Here is a 22024-nt window from a genome sequence, read left to right as displayed (position 1 = left end):
GAAGTGTACTGAATTATGAAATATTGAAATATTGCCACTCATGAGACATGTAACACAATTATACACAAGTCCACTTTGATGTAGTGAGAAGAATTCTTTCTCGTTGCCCTAGTTTTGTTCTCGATCAACGCGAATCCTACTGTGCTGTTATTTTTTTTTACTGTGTGGCACTCGGACTGTGTTGGGAGAAAATTGTAGTGTGTAGGAGCTGCACAGTAAAAATGCTAATGGAAAACCCTGATATCTAAGGATAAAATGTTTGTCTTTTTTTTTCAGTGACAGAAGATTTTTCTGATTGTCTGTATCAGTCTTGTAAGAAGATAGAAGAAAACTATATCAAGGTAATAAATAAAAAAAAACTACACATTACTACAGTACTGTAAGGGTTAGACCAGAGAGCTACAGATCAACCCCTTTTAAAAACCTTCAAGTTATGGCACAGAAAAAAATGTGCACGGTTGAGGCCCTAAATCATTGCAGTCTTGCAGAAATTTAATGTCAAAAAATTCCTAACATATTTTCCCACTATATTTGTGCCCATTTGCAAACATCCTTTCAAACATTCATGAAAGCCCCATTTGACCTGAAAACTCACAGCTTCAAACCAGGATAGGGACAAGTTATCCTACCTGTCAGGGGGTAAAGCCTAACAAAAATGGAAACCGCATTTTAAATTATATATTTATTTACCTAACTCTAACTTTTAGGTTTTGGAGTCTAAAATAATTTAACAGGAGCCATCAGAGAAAGACAAGGACTGTTGTAACCTGCTAAATACCTAATAACCCTGAATCTAAAGTGAGATATTCACAGCAATTTAATGCTTTCTAAGTCCCCCAACCGACTAACGAAAATCAAGGTACATGTATTTATACTAAATTGGAACAATAGAAAATCAGAACTTTGAATATATTGAATAGAATACTTGGGCTATGAACTTCACCCGTATTTTAGTACCACCCATAGAGGTTAAATTATGTACTTCAGAATAATTATCCAATGAGAATTAGTTACGAAAGTTAAAAATTGTTTTGATAATTGAATGCGTAGGTATACAGGAACTGTCAGATAAGACTTACGTGTAAATAAACAACTAAATGAAGGTAGTACAACGTCAGAGACAAGTGAATGTACTATAATAAAACATAAATAATATGCATATAGATTCATTCCTGCTACATTAGGTAGTCAAATTTTAATTTTGATATGTACAGCTCTATTCTGATAAAGTTATTGAAATTGCTATTTATTACCTATACATGTATTGGAAATGAACAGACAATTATTGATGACCCTAAATGAAGTAGATCTAGAAAAGATGTGTAAAAGTGGTTATTTATGCTGGGGATTAAGTATGTGTTTTTCCCTGTCCAACATTACACATGAGTAAAAGATATGTGGTAACCGAATATCATCTAAAATTATAACTATACGTGTGAGGGAAATTTTCGCAATTATTATGTGACCAAGTAATTAGTGTAAATTTTCCCGACGCGTTAATAACCATATTTACAGTAGTCAATATTGTGTCAAAATCTTGTTCGCATTTGATTACCGTCAAGTGAAAACCACCCTTAAGTGCATTGTGACGTTTATCGAGAAATCAAGCGGTAAAGTCGACGTCACGTTTTTACGATATGACGGCATGATTTTCTGCAACGTTGTTTTTTCAATCACATGTTAGGCGCTTCCTTGAGTAGTCATGGAACTGTCAGTATGCACTTTAAAACACACAAGTTTCATTTATCTGTTATATATGTAATTATTATATATTATATCGGTTTAAGTGTTTAGTATTGATGTTAATTAGTGCTATGCATATACTGGATTTTCGTCGAAAATAAAAAAATTTATTTACAGGTATTTCCCTTTCTTCGGGAAATACAGGTAAAATGAAAGTCTATAGAAATGAAAATATTTCACCTGACATCCTAAATTTATGTGTGACATATACCAAACAGTCATATTTTTAAACAGACATATTTTTAAAGTAACGTTTATCTGGGTTTACTCCCCCCCCCCCCCCCCCCCCCCCCCCCCCCTATTTGAAATATTAGATCGATACAATATGAATTGCATGTACATGTATATGAAACAGCCGTCCGATTGTTGTGCTACCTGTTGGTTTACTTTCTGCGGTGTTTACAAGTTTTACAATATGTACTATTCCTTGATTGTGAACGTACATATGTATCTTACAATGCTGTAAATATGTACAAAATAGCATCGAATCCTAAAAATAGCCAATAAAGTTTACCATTGCGTAGCTATACAGTGATACGTTTAGTAATAATTATGTCGCTCACCTTTTGTTCGCACGTAAAAAAAATGTTAACAATTGTATTTTGGCAACACTAACCTGAAATTATAAAATGTTTTGCAAATACTAATTTATTTCCGAAATTAGAAAAAATCAACTTGTAGATTCAGCATTCTGCCCTGTAGCTTTACTCTTTTACACACACACATCTCTCGAAAAAAAAAAATGCTTGACAAATAATTGAAAATATTTCTAAAAACCCGATGATCAATCAAATTATTGTATTTCACTTATGACGGTTAATAAAATATTTTGTAAATTTTTTAGGATCTAGACAATATCAACAATGAATATTTTCCCATGAAAAAATCTTACTAATCAGAACGCAGGTGCGTGTTCTATTTACGAAAACAGTGATGACGGTGAATCAGACGATATGTCAACCGATTTAGAGGCCCGGGTACACATGTTTGGAGAAGGGATTGCCAACTTACCCCATGATCCTTGTACAGAAGATGTGAAATAACGATCTTTAATTGAAAAGGGATGCGGGTGTGCGAAAAACTGTATTTCTACATTTAGTTTTTCAGACATCAGAGAACACGCTATTTCCTTAAGTGAGATGACAAAAAATGAAAGACTTTCATATTATGACGAAGTTTATAAAGATAAAATCTAAATGTAGACAGTCAAAAGATGGAGATTCAATTAGAAAACGTCTTCGATACATTAAGTTTGTCGACAAACTTTTTTGATAACACACAGCATTGGCGAGTTTACATTGAAATCTCTGATACATCATCTGATCACAAATGGGTTGGTTTCAAGAACTCATGGAAATAAACATAGGCGGCCCAAGAATGCATACGGTTTTGATGTTTTGAGGGATGTTCCTCAGTTCATATCTAGTTATGCCGAAGAGCATGGTCTGCCTCAGCCGGCAGCAGTCAACAGGAATATCGGTGTACACATAATTCTACCATGCAGTGAAAGCAAACAGTCCCTGTACAGAATATACGAAGATCGATGTTTGTATCGATAATGACAAGACAGCAGTAGGGCTACTGACGTTCAAAGGCATCTGGCAGATTTGCTGTCCAAATATAAAATTCATGTCACCCTAGACTGAAGTATGTCCTATCTGTGAACAACAGAAAGATAACATTCAATCGGCGATGACAAAAAAAACGACAAGTTAGCTGCTCTGGACAAATATAATCTAATTAAAATCAGATCCTAGGATACGCTCACAATCGCTTACACAGAGTATACGGCGCGGATCTAAGAAGTTTGATTTTAATTAGATTGGGTCAAATATAGTGCACATTTGAATGAAGTGAAAGTAGAACGACAGGTACCTTACAATAAATAAAATTCACAAACCACTAAAGTGTGAAAAAATATCTTATAAAATGTATTAAAATACTGTATTACAGCAAGTGTGTTTAAAATCCGTTGTTGTAAATACTGTGATATTTACCGATAATAAGAACTGCATGAGCAACCAGTCCTGGTACAACCAGCTTCGCCGATGTCAACAGAGCTTAACCATGTCCATTTATATACCTTTGATTACTCGCAAGCTGTATACATGAAAGGTGAAGATCTATACGGAACAGTGATCAATCTCATAACTCCTATAAGCAATACAAAATAGATAGTTTGGCAAACACGGACCCCTGTACCGCATCATGTTTGTCAAAGTTGGACCTCTCTACTTTGCTACACCTAGAAAGATTCAGTTGTTTGGTGTTGCTATAGAACGTAGCTTCTTGATTATTTCTGTGTACTTCCGTTTCTAAATTTAGACAATTCAATATTTTCTGGCGAACAAATAGTATTTAGAAATAGGTTTTGTAAATCACGTAGGTCAACTTCCTAGTAGATGAGGATTCGACACCGGGAAAAACGGAACACACGCCAAGGTCACTATTAGCGTAATTTCTATGCTTCATTTTTGTTTTGAGAATTTTGGACTGGGTGAAAAAGAATGCCACCTACAATGTGATAACGCTTCAAGTTAAAATCCAAATTAAATAATTAAAGATAGTAATGACGAAATAAGAACGATTGTGTAGTTGCACATGTATTATGAGTCTTTCAATTTTTAAAGAAGCATTTTCATTTTACTTTGAATGAGAAAACAAATATAAATTCATGTTGACGTACTTACTTTGTAGAACGCTGAGTGACAAACACCCCCAAATACATTTGCACATGTAAGTCCCATACCATGGCAAAAGCTTAGTGGACGTCGGGTCAGTTATTTTTCGGGGGCCCATTTTGGGTCTGAATTTCGGCCGTTTCCCCTCCTAAAAATTGCCAATTTTCCCCCAGCTTAGCTTGCATTTTCCCCAATAATGAAATTATGAAAGGAAAATGTATTTGAAAAAAATAAAGGTTCGATGTGAATTATATACATAAGACTTACATATAACAAAGTGTTATGGGAATGATGATTTGGATAGAATAGTTGAAAATTTTAGAAGGTTAAAGAAAATTAGATGTGTAAAATAAAGATAATATAATGTTTGATATGATTTTAAAACTTATTTACGATAAAATTGATTTTTCCCAGTTCGACTAAAATGTCAACTATTTCCCCCAATTCGAAAGCCACAGGACCCATGTAAAAATGTAGAAAAATCACTGCGGGTTTGCTTACTTAAAAAATTATACAAAAGGTCAGAGGTTGAATCTTGAATCAGTTAGCATCCGTAGTCAGAAAGGGTATTAGAAAATTCAGACACTTTGTTTTCCAAGCAGATAAGCCAGGTAGAGTACGCTATTTAAAAGAACGTTGGGTGTTTTTTTCACATAAGAAATGGATTGTAACAAGTCTGATTTATTATGTTACCACATATCGATTTTTTTCGCCTGTTACATGTAACACCAATCCTGAAAGGGGATACATTGTAGTTGGGTGATATGTGTGGATGTTGGGGGGAGGGGGTTGCGGCGACTACGGTATAATTCGCTGACTTTCCATCTCAACAACAAAGTTCAAACCTTAATCATTTTCAAACAAGGTACTGGTACATGTATATATAATTTCCTCTCTGAATTAAACTCTTATCAATGATTTACATTTCTCCTATATATTGTGCACATTCTTCTACCGGTATTGTTGTAGCTAAAGAAGTGCCAGACTCACCCGGAACAGAACTAAAACTGCTGAAAGCAGGCGTGGATATAGATGCCATCCTTCCTTCAAGCCATTCCGGCAGCTGGTTTAACCAGAGAGAAAATGCAATACTTGTTTAAATTTATTAGACCTATTGTCAGGGCCCCGTATAAGGACGTAGTCGCCCCCTCTCCCGACACCCAGGGCGAATAAAAGACTATAAAAACTAGCCTATTTTGAATCTGTCATAATCTAAATAATTGTTTGAATGTTGATAAATGTATACCTATATATCAGATGATAAAAAAAACTTCAGACTCATGTATTTTGATTACGTTTGAAATAGTAGCAAAACGTAACAAAATACAACGTAAATTTCCAAAAATCATGACGTCAAACGACTCGATGCAAGTTTTTACCAAGTTTGATGGGGATTTTAAGGTCATTATCATTGGGCTGTAACGTAATGTTACATATCAACAGAAAGAGGAGAAATTCTTCTATCTAAAACATCTAAAAGGTGAAAAAGTGATATTTTTCACTTAAGGGTGGTTTTTGCTTGACGGTAATCATTTCTGTCATCTTGTAGAACACTGCGTTTGTATATTTAGATATGCGGTACAAAACTAGTTTTCCTTTAAGTTTCCCAAGTTATGGAAAATATGATTGAGGAAGAGAAGTGAATCTAAAGAGATTCGCACCTGAGATTTGGAATGTCAATTTTTTGGGAAGTGTATTTTTGATTTCTACATTGAAGGAGAATTAGGAAATTAAAAAGAAAAACTGGGGTCACATCGCTTGTTATTGAGCTACAGTGTTCTAAAAATGACCTTTTTGCATGTAAAATTTATTGAATTGAACTTGATTTTTCTGTTAGTGTCAACACAACATAAACAACACAAATCAATCATTACATAAAATAGATTCATAATCATGTCTTCTAACACTACAGATGAAAAAAAGTTAATACTAGTAATGGAAATAAATAATGACCTTTTTGCACTTGATATATGAAACATTCATGATATCAAATTTGAGAGTTTAAAGCGACATATTACATGTAGGAGTAATGTCAATTTTATAAAATTTCACATAAGGTCTTGTCTTGAAATTTAAAGTGGAACTTTAAAAAGTGGGGGTTAGAAAATTATTGGCAAAAATACTGAATTTTTATACAAAGTTTTGAGTGAATTAATTTAAACATTTTGAAGAATTGTGTTCTGTTTAGAAAAATATATCAACCAAATTAAAAAACATTTGAACTAGTTCCAAGTCTCAACTACTAGTATCATAAATTATAAAACTGAAATACACGTACAGGAGAATGAAAATAGAAGATAAATTGGATGAAACAGAAACTGTAATATCATGCAGATGTAGGACTTTTTTATTCTTCCACTACAAAATATAGTCCCTGCAAAACCCTTTCAGATTTTGAATTTACATACTTTTTTCAACTAGATAGGGTTCAGTAATAGATGTGTGATATGCTTGCACTAGTGGGATCAGTATTGAACCAGTAAATACTTGTTGCATCCTGCACAGTTGTGCTCAAAAGCTCAGAAGCTAACTTCCTTAACAATGATTTGGTGAATCCATTTTACATTATTACTAATATTGATTGATTGCAGATTCAAATCAAGGGAAGTCCATTCCACGTTGCAGCCAGTAAAGTGTTAGCCCACATATATACTATGAGTGTACATTGGAACTGTGGGTAAGTGATGTGTCATTGATTGTAGACAGAATGCTATGAATATACATTGGAACTGTGGGTAAGTGATGTGTCATTGATTGTAGACAGAATGCTATGAATATACATTGGAACTGTGGGTAAGTGATGTGTCATTGATTGTAGACAGAATGCTATGAATATACACTGGAATTGTGGGTAAGTGATGTGTCATTGATTGTAGACAGAATGCTATGAATATACACTGGAATTGTGGGTAAGTGATGTGTCATTGATTGTAGACAGAATGCTATGAATATACACTGGAATTGTGGGTAAGTGATGTGTCATTGATTGTAGACAGAATGCTATGAATATACACTGGAACTGTGGGTAAGTAATGTGTCATTGATTGTAGACAGAATGCTATGAATATACACTGGAATTGTGGGTAAGTGATGTGTCATTGATTGTAGACAGGATGCTATGAGTATACACTGGAACTGTGGGTAAGTGATGTGTCATTGATTGTAGACAGGATTAAAGTTTAATGGTGTGTAGACTCCCTCATTTAATTAAGTCCTTTAGGTAAGATAAAGCTGAACTCTGCATCTGGATGTCAACGTTTCACTATTCTTCTGCAATATCTCGAGAACATTTTTGAGTTTTACCATTGAAACTTTGCATGATCAATCTTCATGATTACATCCTTCAAAAGCTAAGTATTATGGGCTATGTACGAGTTCATCTGTCTAACTATTTTCTGGACCACAACTTTGTAAATAATGTGCCTTAACCCTGACTGAATGGCATATGGCCAAGTTCATCAGTATATTTGTTTGTGTGATACATATATGTACAGAATTTTGCTTAGGATTTTTGCGGGTTAGAATAGATCCTCAGTACCTCCTTGCTTGTTGTAAGAGGGGACTAAATGGGGCGGTCCTTCGGATGAGACTGCAAAAACCGAGGTCCAGTGCCACAGCAGGTGTGACATGATGAAGATCCCTCCTTGCTTAATGGCCATAAGCGCTGAGCATAGGCCTAAATTTTGCAGCCCTTCACCAGCAGTGGTGACGTCTTCATATAAGTGAAATATTCTCGAGAGGGACGTTAAACAATATTCTATCAATCAATGATTGAAGATTGTAAAATCTAATTGTTTCAGAACAGAATTGTGGGTTTTGGTTTCATATTTGAGATATATACAGTGATTTTAATTTGAACTTCACAGAAGTTTTCACTTTGGATATTTTTATACCCCCCGAACGAAGTTCTGGGGGGGTATATAGGAATCTGTCTGTCCGTCCGTCTGTCTGTGCAGATTCGTGTCCGGGCCATAACTTCTTTGTTCTTTGACATAGGCATACCATATTTGGCACACAGGTAGATCACCTTGAGACGATGTGTCAAGTACCTTCATGTCCTCTATATGACCTTGACCCTTGACCTCAAGGTCAAAATTAAAGGTTTTTTTTACAATGGATTCGTGTCCGGGCCATAACTTCTTTGTTCTTTGACATAGGCATACCATATTTGACACATGAGTGTATCATCATGAGACGATGTGTCGAGTACCTTCATGACCTCCATATGACCTTGACCTCAAGGTCAAAATTAAATGTTTTTACAATGGATTCGTGTCAGGGTCATGACTTCTTTGTTCTTTGACATAGGCATATCATATTTGACACATGAGTGTATCACCATGAGATGATGTGTCGAGTACCTTCATGACCTCTATATGACCTTGAACTTTGACCTCAAGGTCAAAATTGATTATAGGGTTTTGACATAGTCATACCATAAGACATGGGTGTATCACCATGAGACTATGTGTCATGTACATTCATGACCTCTTTATGACCTTGACCTTTGATCTCAAGGTCAAAATTATAGGTTTATACCATGGATTTCTGTTCAGACTATATCTTCCATTTTCTTCTACAAAGGCATACCATATTTTTACACTCAGGAAAGAGGTAATTTATACCTATTTACAACACCCTTTGGGAGATTAGGGTAAGCGGGGTATATTCTTAGTGAGTATTGCTCACAGTACATCTTGTTTTAACAGTAACCAAATTCAAGAAATGGTGCTGTCAGCTCTGGAGAAGTGGATAATTTTCAACAAAACAGTAAGTAAAATGGGTTATCATAACAATAAACAGGGTTAACATGATAACAATAAACAGAGTTAACATGATAACAATAAACAGGGTTAACATGATAATAATAAACAGGGTTAACATGATAACAAACAGAGTTAACATGATAACAATAAACAGAGTTAACATGATAACAATAAACAGAGATAACATGATAACAATAAACAGGGTTAACATGATAACAAACAGGGTTAACATGATAACAATAAACAGGGTTAACATGATAATAATGAACAGAGTTAACATGATAACAATAAACAGAGTTAACATGATAACAATAAACAGAGTTAACATGATAACAATAAACAGAGTTAACATGATAACAATAAACAGGGTTAACATGATAACAATAAACAGAGTTAACATGATAATAATAAACAGAGATAACATGATAACAATAAACAGAGTTAACATGATAATAATAAACAGGGTTAACATGATAACAATAAACAGAGTTAACATGATAACAATAAACAGAGTTAACATGATAACAACAAACAGAGTTAACATGATAACAAACAGGGTTAACATGATAACAAACAGAAATAACATGATAACAATAAACAGAGTTAACATGATAACAATAAACAGAAATAACATGATAACAATAAACAAGAGATAACATGATAACAATAAACAGAGATAACATGATAATAATAAACAGAGTTAACATGATAACAATAAACAGAGTTAACATGATAACAACAAACAGAGTTAACATGATAACAAACAGGGTTAACATGATAACAAACAGAAATAACATGATAACAATAAACAGAGTTAACATGATAACAATAAACAGAAATAACATGATAACAATAAACAAGAGATAACATGATAACAATAAACAGAGATAACATGATAACAATAAACAGAGTTAACATGATAACAATAAACAGAGTTAACATGATAACAATAAACAGAGTTAACATGATAACAATAAACAGGGTTAACATGATAACAATAAACAGAGATAACATGATAACAATAAACAGAGATAACATGATAACAACAAACAGAGTTAACATGATAACAAACAGAGATAACATGATAACAATAAACAGAGTTAACATGATAACAATAAACAGAGTTAACATGATAACAATAAACAGAGTTAACATGATAACAATAAACAGAGTTAACATGATAACAATAAACAGGGTTAACATGATAACAATAAACAGAGATAACATGATAACAATAAACAGAGATAACATGATAACAACAAACAGAGTTAACATGATAACAAACAGAGATAACATGATAACAATAAACAGAGTTAACATGATAACAATAAACAGAGTTAACATGATAACAATAAACAGAAATAACATGATAACAATAAACAAGAGATAACATGATAACAATAAACAGAGATAACATGATAACAAACAGAGATAACATGATAACAATAAACAGAGTTAACATGATAACAATAAACAGAGGTAACATGATAACAAACAGGGTTAACATGATAACAATAAACAGAAATAACATGATAACAATAAACAGAGTTAACATGATAACAATAAACAGAGATAACATGATAATAATAAACAGAGTTAACATGATAACAATAAACAGAGTTAACATGATAATAAACAGGGTTAACATGATAGCAAACAGGGTTAACATGATAACAATAAACAGAGTTAACATGATAATAATAAACAGAGATAACATGATAACAATTAACAGAGTTAACATGTTAGCAATAAACAGGGTTAACATGATAACAAACAGGGTTAAGATGATAATAATAAACAGAGTTAACATGATAACAATAAACAGGGTTAGCATGATAATAATAAACAGTGTTAACATGATAATAATAAACAGAGTTAACATGATAACAATAAACAGAGTTAACATGATAATAATAAACAAGAGATAACATGATAACAATAAACAGGGTTAGCATGATAATAATAAACAGTGTTAACATGATAACAATAAACAGGGTTAGCATGATAATAATAAACAGTGTTAACATGATAACAATAAACAGAGTTAACATGATAACAATAAACAGAGTTAACATGATAATAATAAACAGAGTTAACATGATAACAATAAACAGGGTTAGCATGATAATAATAAACAGTGTTAACATGATAACAATAAACAGAGTTAACATGATAACAATAAACAGAGTTAACATGATAATAATAAACAGAGTTAACATGATAACAATAAACAGGGTTAGCATGATAATAATAAACAGTGTTAACATGATAACAATAAACAGAGTTAACATGATAACAACAAACAGAGTTAACATGATAAGAAACAGGGTTAACATGATAATAAACAGAAATAACATAATAACAATAAACAGAGTTAACATGATAACAAACAGGGTTAACATGATAACAATAAACAGGGATTACAAAGTACGATAAAGTAATTGAGAAAAGTAAGCATGATAAAAGATTTTACTGTTATTTGTTTCATCTGTTAATGAATGTCTTCTGATTTAAAAAAAAAAGGAAAATTTAGATACGATTATTTATATTTTTATCTTTTGAGGCTACCCATACAAAATCTAATTGTAAACTTTAAAGTCTGAAAGTTGTTGACTTTTTCATAGCATTCATGTATGTTATGAAATGTTTGTATAAAAATGGCATGGATTTAAAATCATGGGTAATATTTTTTTGTATATCAGGCGCAGCAGTTTGGACAAGGCCGACTACAAGAACTATATATCGAGTGTTTCGATATTGTCTGGTGCATTGTTGGATCTCACATCTGTGATCAGTATCCTGAACGCAAAGCTCGTCTGCAGAAGGAGTGCAGAGATAAGATACTCAATGACAATGTCTCTAGGTAAAATCATTTTGAAATTATATGGGAATATATATATATATACAAAATCTCGGATCATTTTAATGCTTTGAAATAAACAATATGGCAGCTGCTACTAAACGTAAGGCATGCATTGATGGAAATAACAACAATAATCCCCCAAAGAAGAAAACCGAATGAAGCCAGAAATTCAAAGAACACTATGCAAGTAAACATCTATTCGTTTCAAAGTCAGAAAGTGGGAGTTTGTATGCCAAGTGTACAATCTGTTTGACAAACTTCAACATTTCTCACGTTGGGGAAAATGACATAAAAAAAATTGCCAGAGTAACTGACACAGTCACTGTAAAATTATGATTTGTACTAATGTAGCAAGATTTTGTACACAAGTTTTAGAAAGGTAAAATCAATAAAAGATGTATAAAATTTGACTTTCTGCAGTTGTAAAATCGTTTACTGCTCGACAATTAGTATGTCTAAATTCATTAAATTTGGATTTGAAATATGCCTAAAATTGCTCAGATTACATATTTATTCATAAAAGTTCTCCAGCGGCAGGAGGCCTAGGCGGCCTACTGACCCCTGCCTTACTATTTTCCATTTCATAATGTTGGCAGCTCTGCTGTTTGTCTGACCAGTAAAGTGTTTAAATATTTGGATGTTCTAGGACAAATACATTGACTTCGTATATTGAGCCAATAAAGCCAAAGTGACCACAGTTTTTGATTAAAGCCTTCAACGTAGCCTTTTGTTTATTGTTTTGATGAAATTATTATTTTGCTTTTTTCAAAGTTAACAATGACATCAGGTACAAATAACAAAATGATGCTGTGTCACATTTCTAACGGAGAATGAGTGTTTTTTTGTAAGAATGTTGATGTCAATATCGCGTTGCAGGATAAACAAAATATATTGTAACTGTAAATACATTTGATGTTTGGAATCAGGTTAAAAAAGTTTGAGGTCTCAGCAAACTATGCACTCTATCATGCTTTCTAACCCTCACCCAAATATCACTTTCATATAATTCAGGTTTTTTTTGGTGATAGTTTGACCCCACACAAATGACTCATCAGTGGAGGAGCTTAATCCTAGCCATATTTTCAATTCATGTTAAAAGTAAATTTATTATATACAGTAGGAAATTGAAAGTTTTCCTGCACAAAATCCTTGCCATATTCTGTCATGTTACAGGGGTGTACTTGGCTCATGCACAATTCTGTTCCTATTGTGAGGAAATACTCCACTTCGCTGTGTCTCTGCTGGATGATAGTGTTGAACCATAGTTTTCATGATTATTAGATTTTAAAATTGTGGTATTTTAGATTTGTGCGGTCAAAATTGCTGGACATTTACATAGACAAATTTGTCATCTCCTCCACAACGAGGAAGGAAGAGGCGAATACTCAGACGTCGATGTCGACGCTGGTGGACAAGGAAGTTCAGACGGACATGATCAAAATTACAGGTGAGGGACGGAGAAAGAAGTTAACCACAGATTAATTTAAAATGTACACCATCTTTTATCCTTGTGGGAGATTTAAGAAATGAGTTCTATTTTTTAAAAGTACATGAGGGGTATGGTGTGTGAGGTTTCACGCTGGCATACTTTATGAAGTGCAATAGCGCATACCAGTGTAAAGCATTACTTTTCATCTCATGTATTTTCAAAAAAGAAATATATTTTTTCTATTTGCATTCTACTTTCATTTTGATTCCCAGCCATTGAAATGATATTTTCCAAGATTCATGTGAGCACTGTGAGCGTGTTCATGAGGAAATGGCTCTCATGACAATTTGTAAAGACATTATGGGCAAAAGCATTGGAAACATAAATATAGATGATTGTAAGATACACAAATAAGTATTATTCCTCATAGTATTCCTGTCCTGAGGTACAGACATGATTTTTCGATCTCTCTGTAGAATCACATCTGGAGTAAGCATATTGGATCACTCCTAAATAATTCCTCTTATGAACGTGTGTCCTGTTGGTTGCTTATGAATGAATATACAATTTACAGTGACTTAAAGAAGTTACAGATTAACACACTGAACAAGTTATGTGTGTAAATGTGAATGCAAAAACTCAATGACTTTTACATCTGTGCCTAATTTCTCTCTCGTGTTTTTGTCCTTTAAGGGAGACAGTCATCGGTTCATTCTCCAGTTCCACAGACATCTGAATCCAAGAAAAATTCCAAGACTAAGACCATAAATTCTAAATCAAAAGCCAGCAAAGCTGAGATAGAAAAGGACAAAGAGTGGCCAAAGTTGTCAAGCCCCAAGGTACCGGATTGGACTAATCTGTTACTGGAGAGCCCGAAGCCCTTAGAGTGGAGCAGTCCTGAGGGGGAAAGTGTCTTTAAGACCTCTGACTCACTGCATAGCAGTCTGTATTCATCTGCAGAGGATAAATCATTCCAAAGTTTACCTGTGAATGGGAAACAGTCATCATTCCTCAATTCACCAGACAATCTCAGGAGGCGAAATCTGAATCAGTTGCGGAAACCCATGCAGCCGCCTGCCATGTCAGAACCTCAACAGACATTTACCAACTGGTCTGACAACATGGTGTTTGGTTCCAAATCAAACTTTTTATCCAGTGAACACATGCATAGATCTGCAGATGATGAAATCAAAAGTAAGATTTTACAGAGCAGAGTTTGTGCCTTGGCAGATCCCATTGGACTGAAAGCTCAAAGTTCCTCAGAGCCCACAAGACTAAAAGGTCAAAGTTCTTCAATTCAGCAAACTGATAATAAGAAAGACAATCTGTTTGGAGTAAAGGAAATGTCCTCCTCGAGCAATAAGAAAGAGGAGCAAAAAATGAGAAGCAAGGAGCCACTTTCTTGGTGGGATTCCACAGGAAGCCTGAATGGATCCAGTGTACAGTCTTCTTCCCACGGATCAGATTACGACTCTAGTGGCAGTGAGAAAAGACCATTACCTAGGGGTAGGGGAAAGCGTGTCAAAAAAGAGATTACTGCAGCACAGAGATCGTCCAATCCTGTACGGAAAGCAGATGAAAATAACGATAAGCATGACAAATATGCAAATCAGGCTGTAGCCCAAAAGAGAGTAAATCCATTAAGGACTCAGACGAACGAAAATCCCTTAAAATCCCAAAATATTAATGCCAATTGCAATAAAGTCAGTGATGCCAACAGTGAAAAATCTCCACAGAAAGTGATGGACTGGTTCTCTATGGAGGAAGTAGTAACTGGTGGTCAGCCCTCAAGAATTAGCAGCAATGATGATGATGACGTGCCAGATGACTGGTTTCTTGCCAGTGATGATGAAAAAAGTGCCAAAAATTCTCAAAGCAGTGATATGCAAGCTTTGCCTAATGTGGATAGAGATAAAACATCGAATCAGAGGAACACAATTACAAACCTTGTGTCTTACAGTGAAGACATATCTCCAGCATCCAAGTTGGGTACAGACATCAATGAGAAATTGGACAGTGAGGAAAACAGTGGGGATGGTCAATCAAGACTGACCCACTTATCGGATGAGGAAGGAGAGGATGATGGGATGTGGGAAACGGACAGTTCATCTGATGATATGTACCTGCAGCCTGTAAACACGACTGACACCAATGTCCAGACAACAGGTGCCCCTAAGTGGGTGCCAGGACAGAGGAAGTGTACGCTATGTGGTGCTGCTGACCATGTGATATACAAATGTCCTCAGAAAAAAGAGAAAAATTTCTTCCTTTAAAAAGTGCCATTGTATGTTCAGGGATGTGTGTGTGGGTGTTGTCAAAGTGTGTGTTTGTGAGGAGGGTTGTGTTTTATTGTTCTAATTTACATCTGCATCTAAAGGCTTTAATTCTGAAGTCCAGCTCTTCAGGTCTAAGTATGTCTATATGTCTGACATATTGATTAAACATGCTTGTATTGCACCCCTCTATATAGTTTTATGGCCAATGTATGCAAGTAAAGCTAAAGGAGTTTGGAAGGTTTTTGAAGAAGAGTGAAATTTTTAAGGTAGCTCCATCCTCAGGTGAATTATCAAAATCAATGATTGAAAGTGGAACTGTGATAATGTCCACAATTTCCCCCTTAATATAGTTTAATTTAATCAATAACCAAAGAAAATGTGTATGTTGCCACCTTTTTAAAGATGTCAAAATTACATAGAAAGAAATAATTTGTCAAGATTAGGAAATCACAGGATTTCATTAGGAAATAATAAGAATACATAAAAACTTGTCAAAAATGACTAATTTTCAATATCAACATTTTCAAAAAACTGCTACTTTATAAATATGTATAAATTAATTGTGAATACAATTCCTCCAAAAGCTCAATTATATAAAGATTGTGCAAAAACCTATGACGTCACATGAGGGTGGATCAACCTTAAGATAGCCTTTTATTGCCCAAACATCTCTAAATCAATATGTAAGCTTATTGTAAATCTTTGGTCACAAAGTAAGAGTTGAAATTTGTAGACATAAGATATTTTTGAATGTTGATTATGGAAATGTTAAGTGCAGCTCTAATGCTTTTTTGATATACATGTGAATTATTTCTATCAGATATGGAATATTTGCAATGTACTTTTTTGTCAATGAGAAGGGTTAACTTAGGAGGTATACATGATTTGCTGAAATAACTGGAGGGCTCTTGAATCAGCAACTGCTTTTAGAGATCATTGAGCCTGATCCGCTTGTGCCAAATTCAGCTGTTGAATATATTTATTTTGTGTTGAAATGCTTGTTTTTCATTGTTTCTGAGGTACAAATGTAATATTTCATAGGGTAGAGTTTGATATTTGAAAATTAACTTATTGCTGACCCCCAAACCCCATAACATAATGGAGTTCAAGGTCAGATATGATGTCAAGGTCATGAGAGGTACACTAATTATGAATAAATTTGAATCACTCCTGACTATAGTGTTACCTGTAACTAGCGACTATAATGTTACCTGTAACTAGCGACTATAGCGTTACCTGTAACTAGCGACTATAGTGTTACCTGTAACTAGGGACTATAGCGTTACCTGTAACTAGCGACTATAGTGTTACCTGTAACTAGGGACTATAGCGTTACCTGTAACTAGCGACTATAGCGTTACCTGTAACTAGCGACTATAGTGTTGCCATACATTTATTTAATGCATTCCTCTTGGTAACTGCATATATTTTTGTATGGGGAAATATAGAGCCACTCCACAAAAATTTAAAATGGTATCATGTGTTAAAGTTTGACTAATGATTTACTGCGAGTTGTGCGATATCCAAAATGGGGGGGTGGGGGGGGGGGGGGGGGTGTTGGTGTTTGTGGTTCATATTGTAATTTAGAAGTGAAACAAAAGCTTTACACATGTAATCATTGATTTATTCATTTTAACTCTATTGAGGTAGCTCCACCCCTATTTGACTTATCAATTTATTGGTTAAAAGTAGAAAATCTATTAATATTTCCACTTAGAATAGTGGAAATGACCTTGATGAAATACAAAAGAGAAATTTGATATGGATGAAAAGTAGAGGATATCTACAACAATAGTTTGAATTGAAAACTTTCAAATTTATTTAGTCAAAAAATGCAGTTTCAGAAGAAAGTAATCTGAAAAAATTAACACCCCTGCTGGACTCAACCCCGTAATCTACAGATCAGCAGTTGACACATTCACTGATTGAGTTTGGCAATCGGATTTAAAAGGAGTATACAAATATTCCTGATATTTATATTTTCATTCATTATGTGAAAAGGAAGTCGGCCATTATGTACAGTGTAGTATACACCTCCTTAATCAATGAGAAAATGGATATGTTGCCACATTTTTAAAGATGTCAGACATAATACATGGTTCATTAAACATTATGCATTATTAAAATACATAGAAATTGTTAGAGTAACACAACTTTCAACAGTTTCAAAAACTTGAACTTGAATGAATTGTGAACATGAATGATTTCCATTGTTGCAGTATTATAGAAATACCAGCGTAGAAGTTAGAAAATATAAACTTTTTCAGGGTCTGATTATATTATGCGGTCCAGTGAATAAAATTCCTCTAAAAAGATATTTCTGTCATGAACTAATTTTGATGTTATTGGATTTTACATAAAACCTATGATATCGCATGAAGGTGGAGCTACCTTGATTAGAGAGAGCAGTCTTCCTGGAATATCAGGTGTAGACTAAAGAACTAAAGCCAGAAACTGCAACCCTGTCAATCCTAGAAAATTTGAATCTCTGTATTGTCAAATTACCCTTTCATTTTGTACTTCTGAATCAAAATAATAGTTTTGTTGAGGAATCCTGATGAGCAGAATTGTGACTTTTGAAACTGGGCATGGTATCTCAAAACTTTTTCCGTCAATTCCTTCATTTCCTCTTTGTGAAAGGTCATTTTGATCTTGATATATATATATACAAAAAAAATGTACATTAATCATGTTTAATGTGCAAATGATTTTTACAATTTGAGTAGGGTAGTATACAGGCAAGAACCCAGAAAAACAGTGACATTCTGTGAAATGATCATCCCCAAAACAAATCTTTAGAGGAATAAAAAAATATAGAGTCTGCATTTTAGGTTGGCAAAGGGGAATGTTTTTGTTTTTATTGGAAAACTGGTGCCAAAGTTGAGTGCTTTACAATCTGTGAGCTGCAGCTGCTGGTCTTGTATAAGGTTGTGGACTCTGGGTGTCTGTGTTGGTAATAGATCCACCAGTGTCATGATATTTGTACTTCATTTTGTTAAGAATTGTATCGCTCATGTGAAAATTTGAATTGATGGTTAACTATCTGAGATTTCTCACCGAAACGAATGTGTTTTCATTATGATATATTTGTACAAGCATATATACGATGGTTTTCCCAAAAAGTATACATATATATCCATTAGTAATTACTGATACTTATACTTCAGTTTGTTAAGAATGGTATCACTCCTGTCAAAATTCAGTGCCTTATTCATTTGTGTGGCATTGTGCAATGTCCAGGCTTTAACAGAATTAAGATGGATCTCTAGAATATATCTAGTGGGGTATTTTTTAACAGAGTGTTTTAAGCCTTTTATAAATCTCCAGTTACCCCTGGCAACAAAGTTTGAAACATGGTTATATAGAAACTTCATAAGTTGAAATTTGAAAATCCCCTGTCATCATTTATAAAATCCTCTGTCACATTGTTTATAAAATCCCCTTTCAGATTGTTAATAAATCTTTTGAAGAAAAAATGGTGATAATGAAATTGGTGACAAGGAAGTGACATAGAGTTATCAATTTCACAAAATATTTTCTATTGTTTTTTAGAAGTCCATTGTACTCTGACCTCAGTAAATTTGCTAGTGAACGTCAGCATATCACATACTAAGTACACACTCGCACAGATATATATATATATATAAACAATAATTTTTCCAATTTTATAAATGTACTTTTAACGAATGATGCAGTACATGTGTAATGGTGATATCAGAAGAGGTATTTGAGTATGAGTCTGTTTATTTGAGTGTGTATCTTTTTGTTTTGAATGCATGTACTACATGTAAGAACTTCTTTATGAATAGGGAATATTGTTTCTAAAGAATGACGAGGAACTCCCTATACAGACAAGTTTTACTGTAGTAGTAATATTACTGTATGTTATTGTTAATGCTTGTATTTAAATTAGAGCTTGGCGCTTTAGTCTTTAGTTTATTTGAATTACTAGTTGAACAGAGGAAGACAATTGTTAATTGTTGGGTTCAAAGATTAAGTCACGAAAATTTTTGAAAAAGATTATGGTCGCCATTAAAAGTTGATCAGCATCTGGGCATTTTGATGTATTCTTTCTAGAGAAATTAAAAGAAGTATTGATTTCTGAAGGCCATAGGTCAAGGTCATATTCAAAGTGCACTTTTCATACTATGTTTATTTTTATGCCCCGGAGATCGAAGATCGGGGGGCATATTGTTTTAGTCCTGTCTGTCATTCTGTCTGAAACTTTAACCTTGCTAATAACTTTTGAACAGTAAGTGCTAGAACTTTCATATTGACCATGAGCATTTCTTATGATAAGATCTTTCTACTGGTACCAAGATATTTGTCCTTGTGACCTTGGCCATTATTGAGGACATTTGTGTTGCTTTCACAAACACATCTTGTTAAGATTTTGAAAATACAGGAGGGCATGACCTTGGTTGCTGTATGCCAGCATACTTCATGAAGTACATTAGTTCCTACCCTCATGTTAAAAAATTGATGTACTATAATTATCAAGATTCATATGCACATTGTTCACATTCATGAGGAAATGGCTATCACTTCAATTGGTAAAGATGTTGAAGATAAAAAACATTGGAAATGTAAATAGTGTCCTTATTACAGTACCCTTGTTATGTTTTCTGTATCTCCATTGTGTCAGGTATATAAAAAATATTGTGCTAATCCGATTAAATTCGCTACACGAATAAGAAACAGATTCAACATGTTCGAAGATCTGATTTTAATTAGATTGATGTGGTGTGTGATACATGTAATTTATTGGTTAAAAATACAATATGGCTGTCCTATATGAATTTTGTATTGTCAGTCTCCACATCAAAATTAAAACATCTAATGAAAATCCTGAAAAGAATTGTATATGGTATGGACATGAATTGGTCCCCTAAATTGACAGCAAAATTGTGTTTTTCCAATGTGCCCCATGTTTTTAGAAATGCAGTTCTTGCATCAAAAATTGACATTAAAGAAAAAAAAAAATCATTTTTAATATAAAATTATAGGAAATTATATACAGTTGATCATAATTTTCACATGCTTTTGTTGTACAAGAATTTTCAGTTTTTAGTAACAAAGTGGGCCTTAAACATATTCAAACCTTTCACATCTGAAGTAAGAATTTTTTTAATATACTGATGAAATATTTCATTTTCTTATTTAACAAAGTAATTTGAAGTTTTTACATGGGACAGCTCAACAACCATTGAGCAATTGCTTTTCTCTTCCTTTTTTTGTTGCGGGATTAGTGCTTCGGACATGATGTATAAAATAGAGAGTGAATCAAATGAAAATTGTTTTCTAATTTTCCCTAATGACAATGAATGAATGCATATCTTGAATTTTATTTTGGGCAAATGTTTTTTGATTTAGTTCTGTAGGAACATGCAAGAAAGAAATTATGTAATAATACACTGATAGCTGTTGATATTACCATGGCTACATGTATTTTGTTTTACTGTGCAGGTGTATGTAATTATTCCTGTAAAATGTTGCGCATTTTGTTCATTGAGAAAAATAAAGTCATCAACCCAACTATTACTCCTGTTATTTTTCTTTTATGATGAACATCTTGGCCATGAATAGCTAAGTATGTCTTTGTCATGATTACTTACTTTATTTACTTACTTAGGCCTGTCGTTCCGTGAGGAACATAGGCCATCGACGACAGTCCTCCAACGAACACGATTCTGGGCTGCTTTTGTGGCGTCGTGCCAGGTCATGTCCTGCGCTTTTAGTTCTACTTCTGAGTCACACCTCCAGGTGTTTCTTGCCCAGTGGGTTCCAGGTCAGGGTCTGGGGTGTGGTGCTGGAAGGTGTCGTCACGATTAACTAAGTACGCCTTCGCCATGAATAGCTAAGTATGTGTTTGTCATGATTAACTAAGTATGTCTTCGCCATGAATTGCTGAGGATGTCTTTAGAGACGCCATGAATAGCTGAGTATGTGTTTAGAGACGCCATGAATAGCTGAGGATGTCTTTAGAGACGCCATGAATAGCTGAGTATGTGTTTAGAGACGCCATGAATAGCTGAGGATGTCTTTAGAGACGCCATGAATAGCTGAGGATGTCTTTAGAGACGCCATGAATAGCTGAGTATGTGTTTAGAGACGCCATGAATAGCTGAGTATGTGTTTAGAGACGCCATGAATAGCTGAGGATGTCTTTAGAGACGCCATGAATAGCTGAGGATGTCTTTAGAGACGCCATGAATAGCTGAGGATGTCTTTAGAGACGCCATGAATAGCTGAGGATGTCTTTAGAG

General features: G+C 34.0%; 1 protein-coding gene across 1 annotated transcript in view; it reads left to right on the top strand.

Moving 5' to 3' along the window:
* Positions 1-21299, top strand: part of LOC125658428 (uncharacterized) — a 53150-nt gene extending 31851 nt beyond the window's left edge. Inside the window, exons 13-18 of the mRNA XM_056149140.1 lie at positions 277-341; positions 7016-7101; positions 9134-9194; positions 11893-12053; positions 13358-13500; positions 14176-21299. Coding sequence (XP_056005115.1) covers positions 277-341; positions 7016-7101; positions 9134-9194; positions 11893-12053; positions 13358-13500; positions 14176-15755 — 2096 coding nt within the window. The 3' untranslated portion in view covers positions 15756-21299. The remainder of the gene's footprint in view (positions 1-276; positions 342-7015; positions 7102-9133; positions 9195-11892; positions 12054-13357; positions 13501-14175) is intronic.
* The last annotated feature ends 725 nt before the right edge of the window (positions 21300-22024 follow it).

Source organism: Ostrea edulis, chromosome 9, assembly GCF_947568905.1.
Source record: "Ostrea edulis chromosome 9, xbOstEdul1.1, whole genome shotgun sequence".
NCBI classification, from domain to species: domain Eukaryota; kingdom Metazoa; phylum Mollusca; class Bivalvia; order Ostreida; family Ostreidae; genus Ostrea; species Ostrea edulis.
This window is presented reverse-complemented; position numbering and strand designations above follow the sequence as displayed.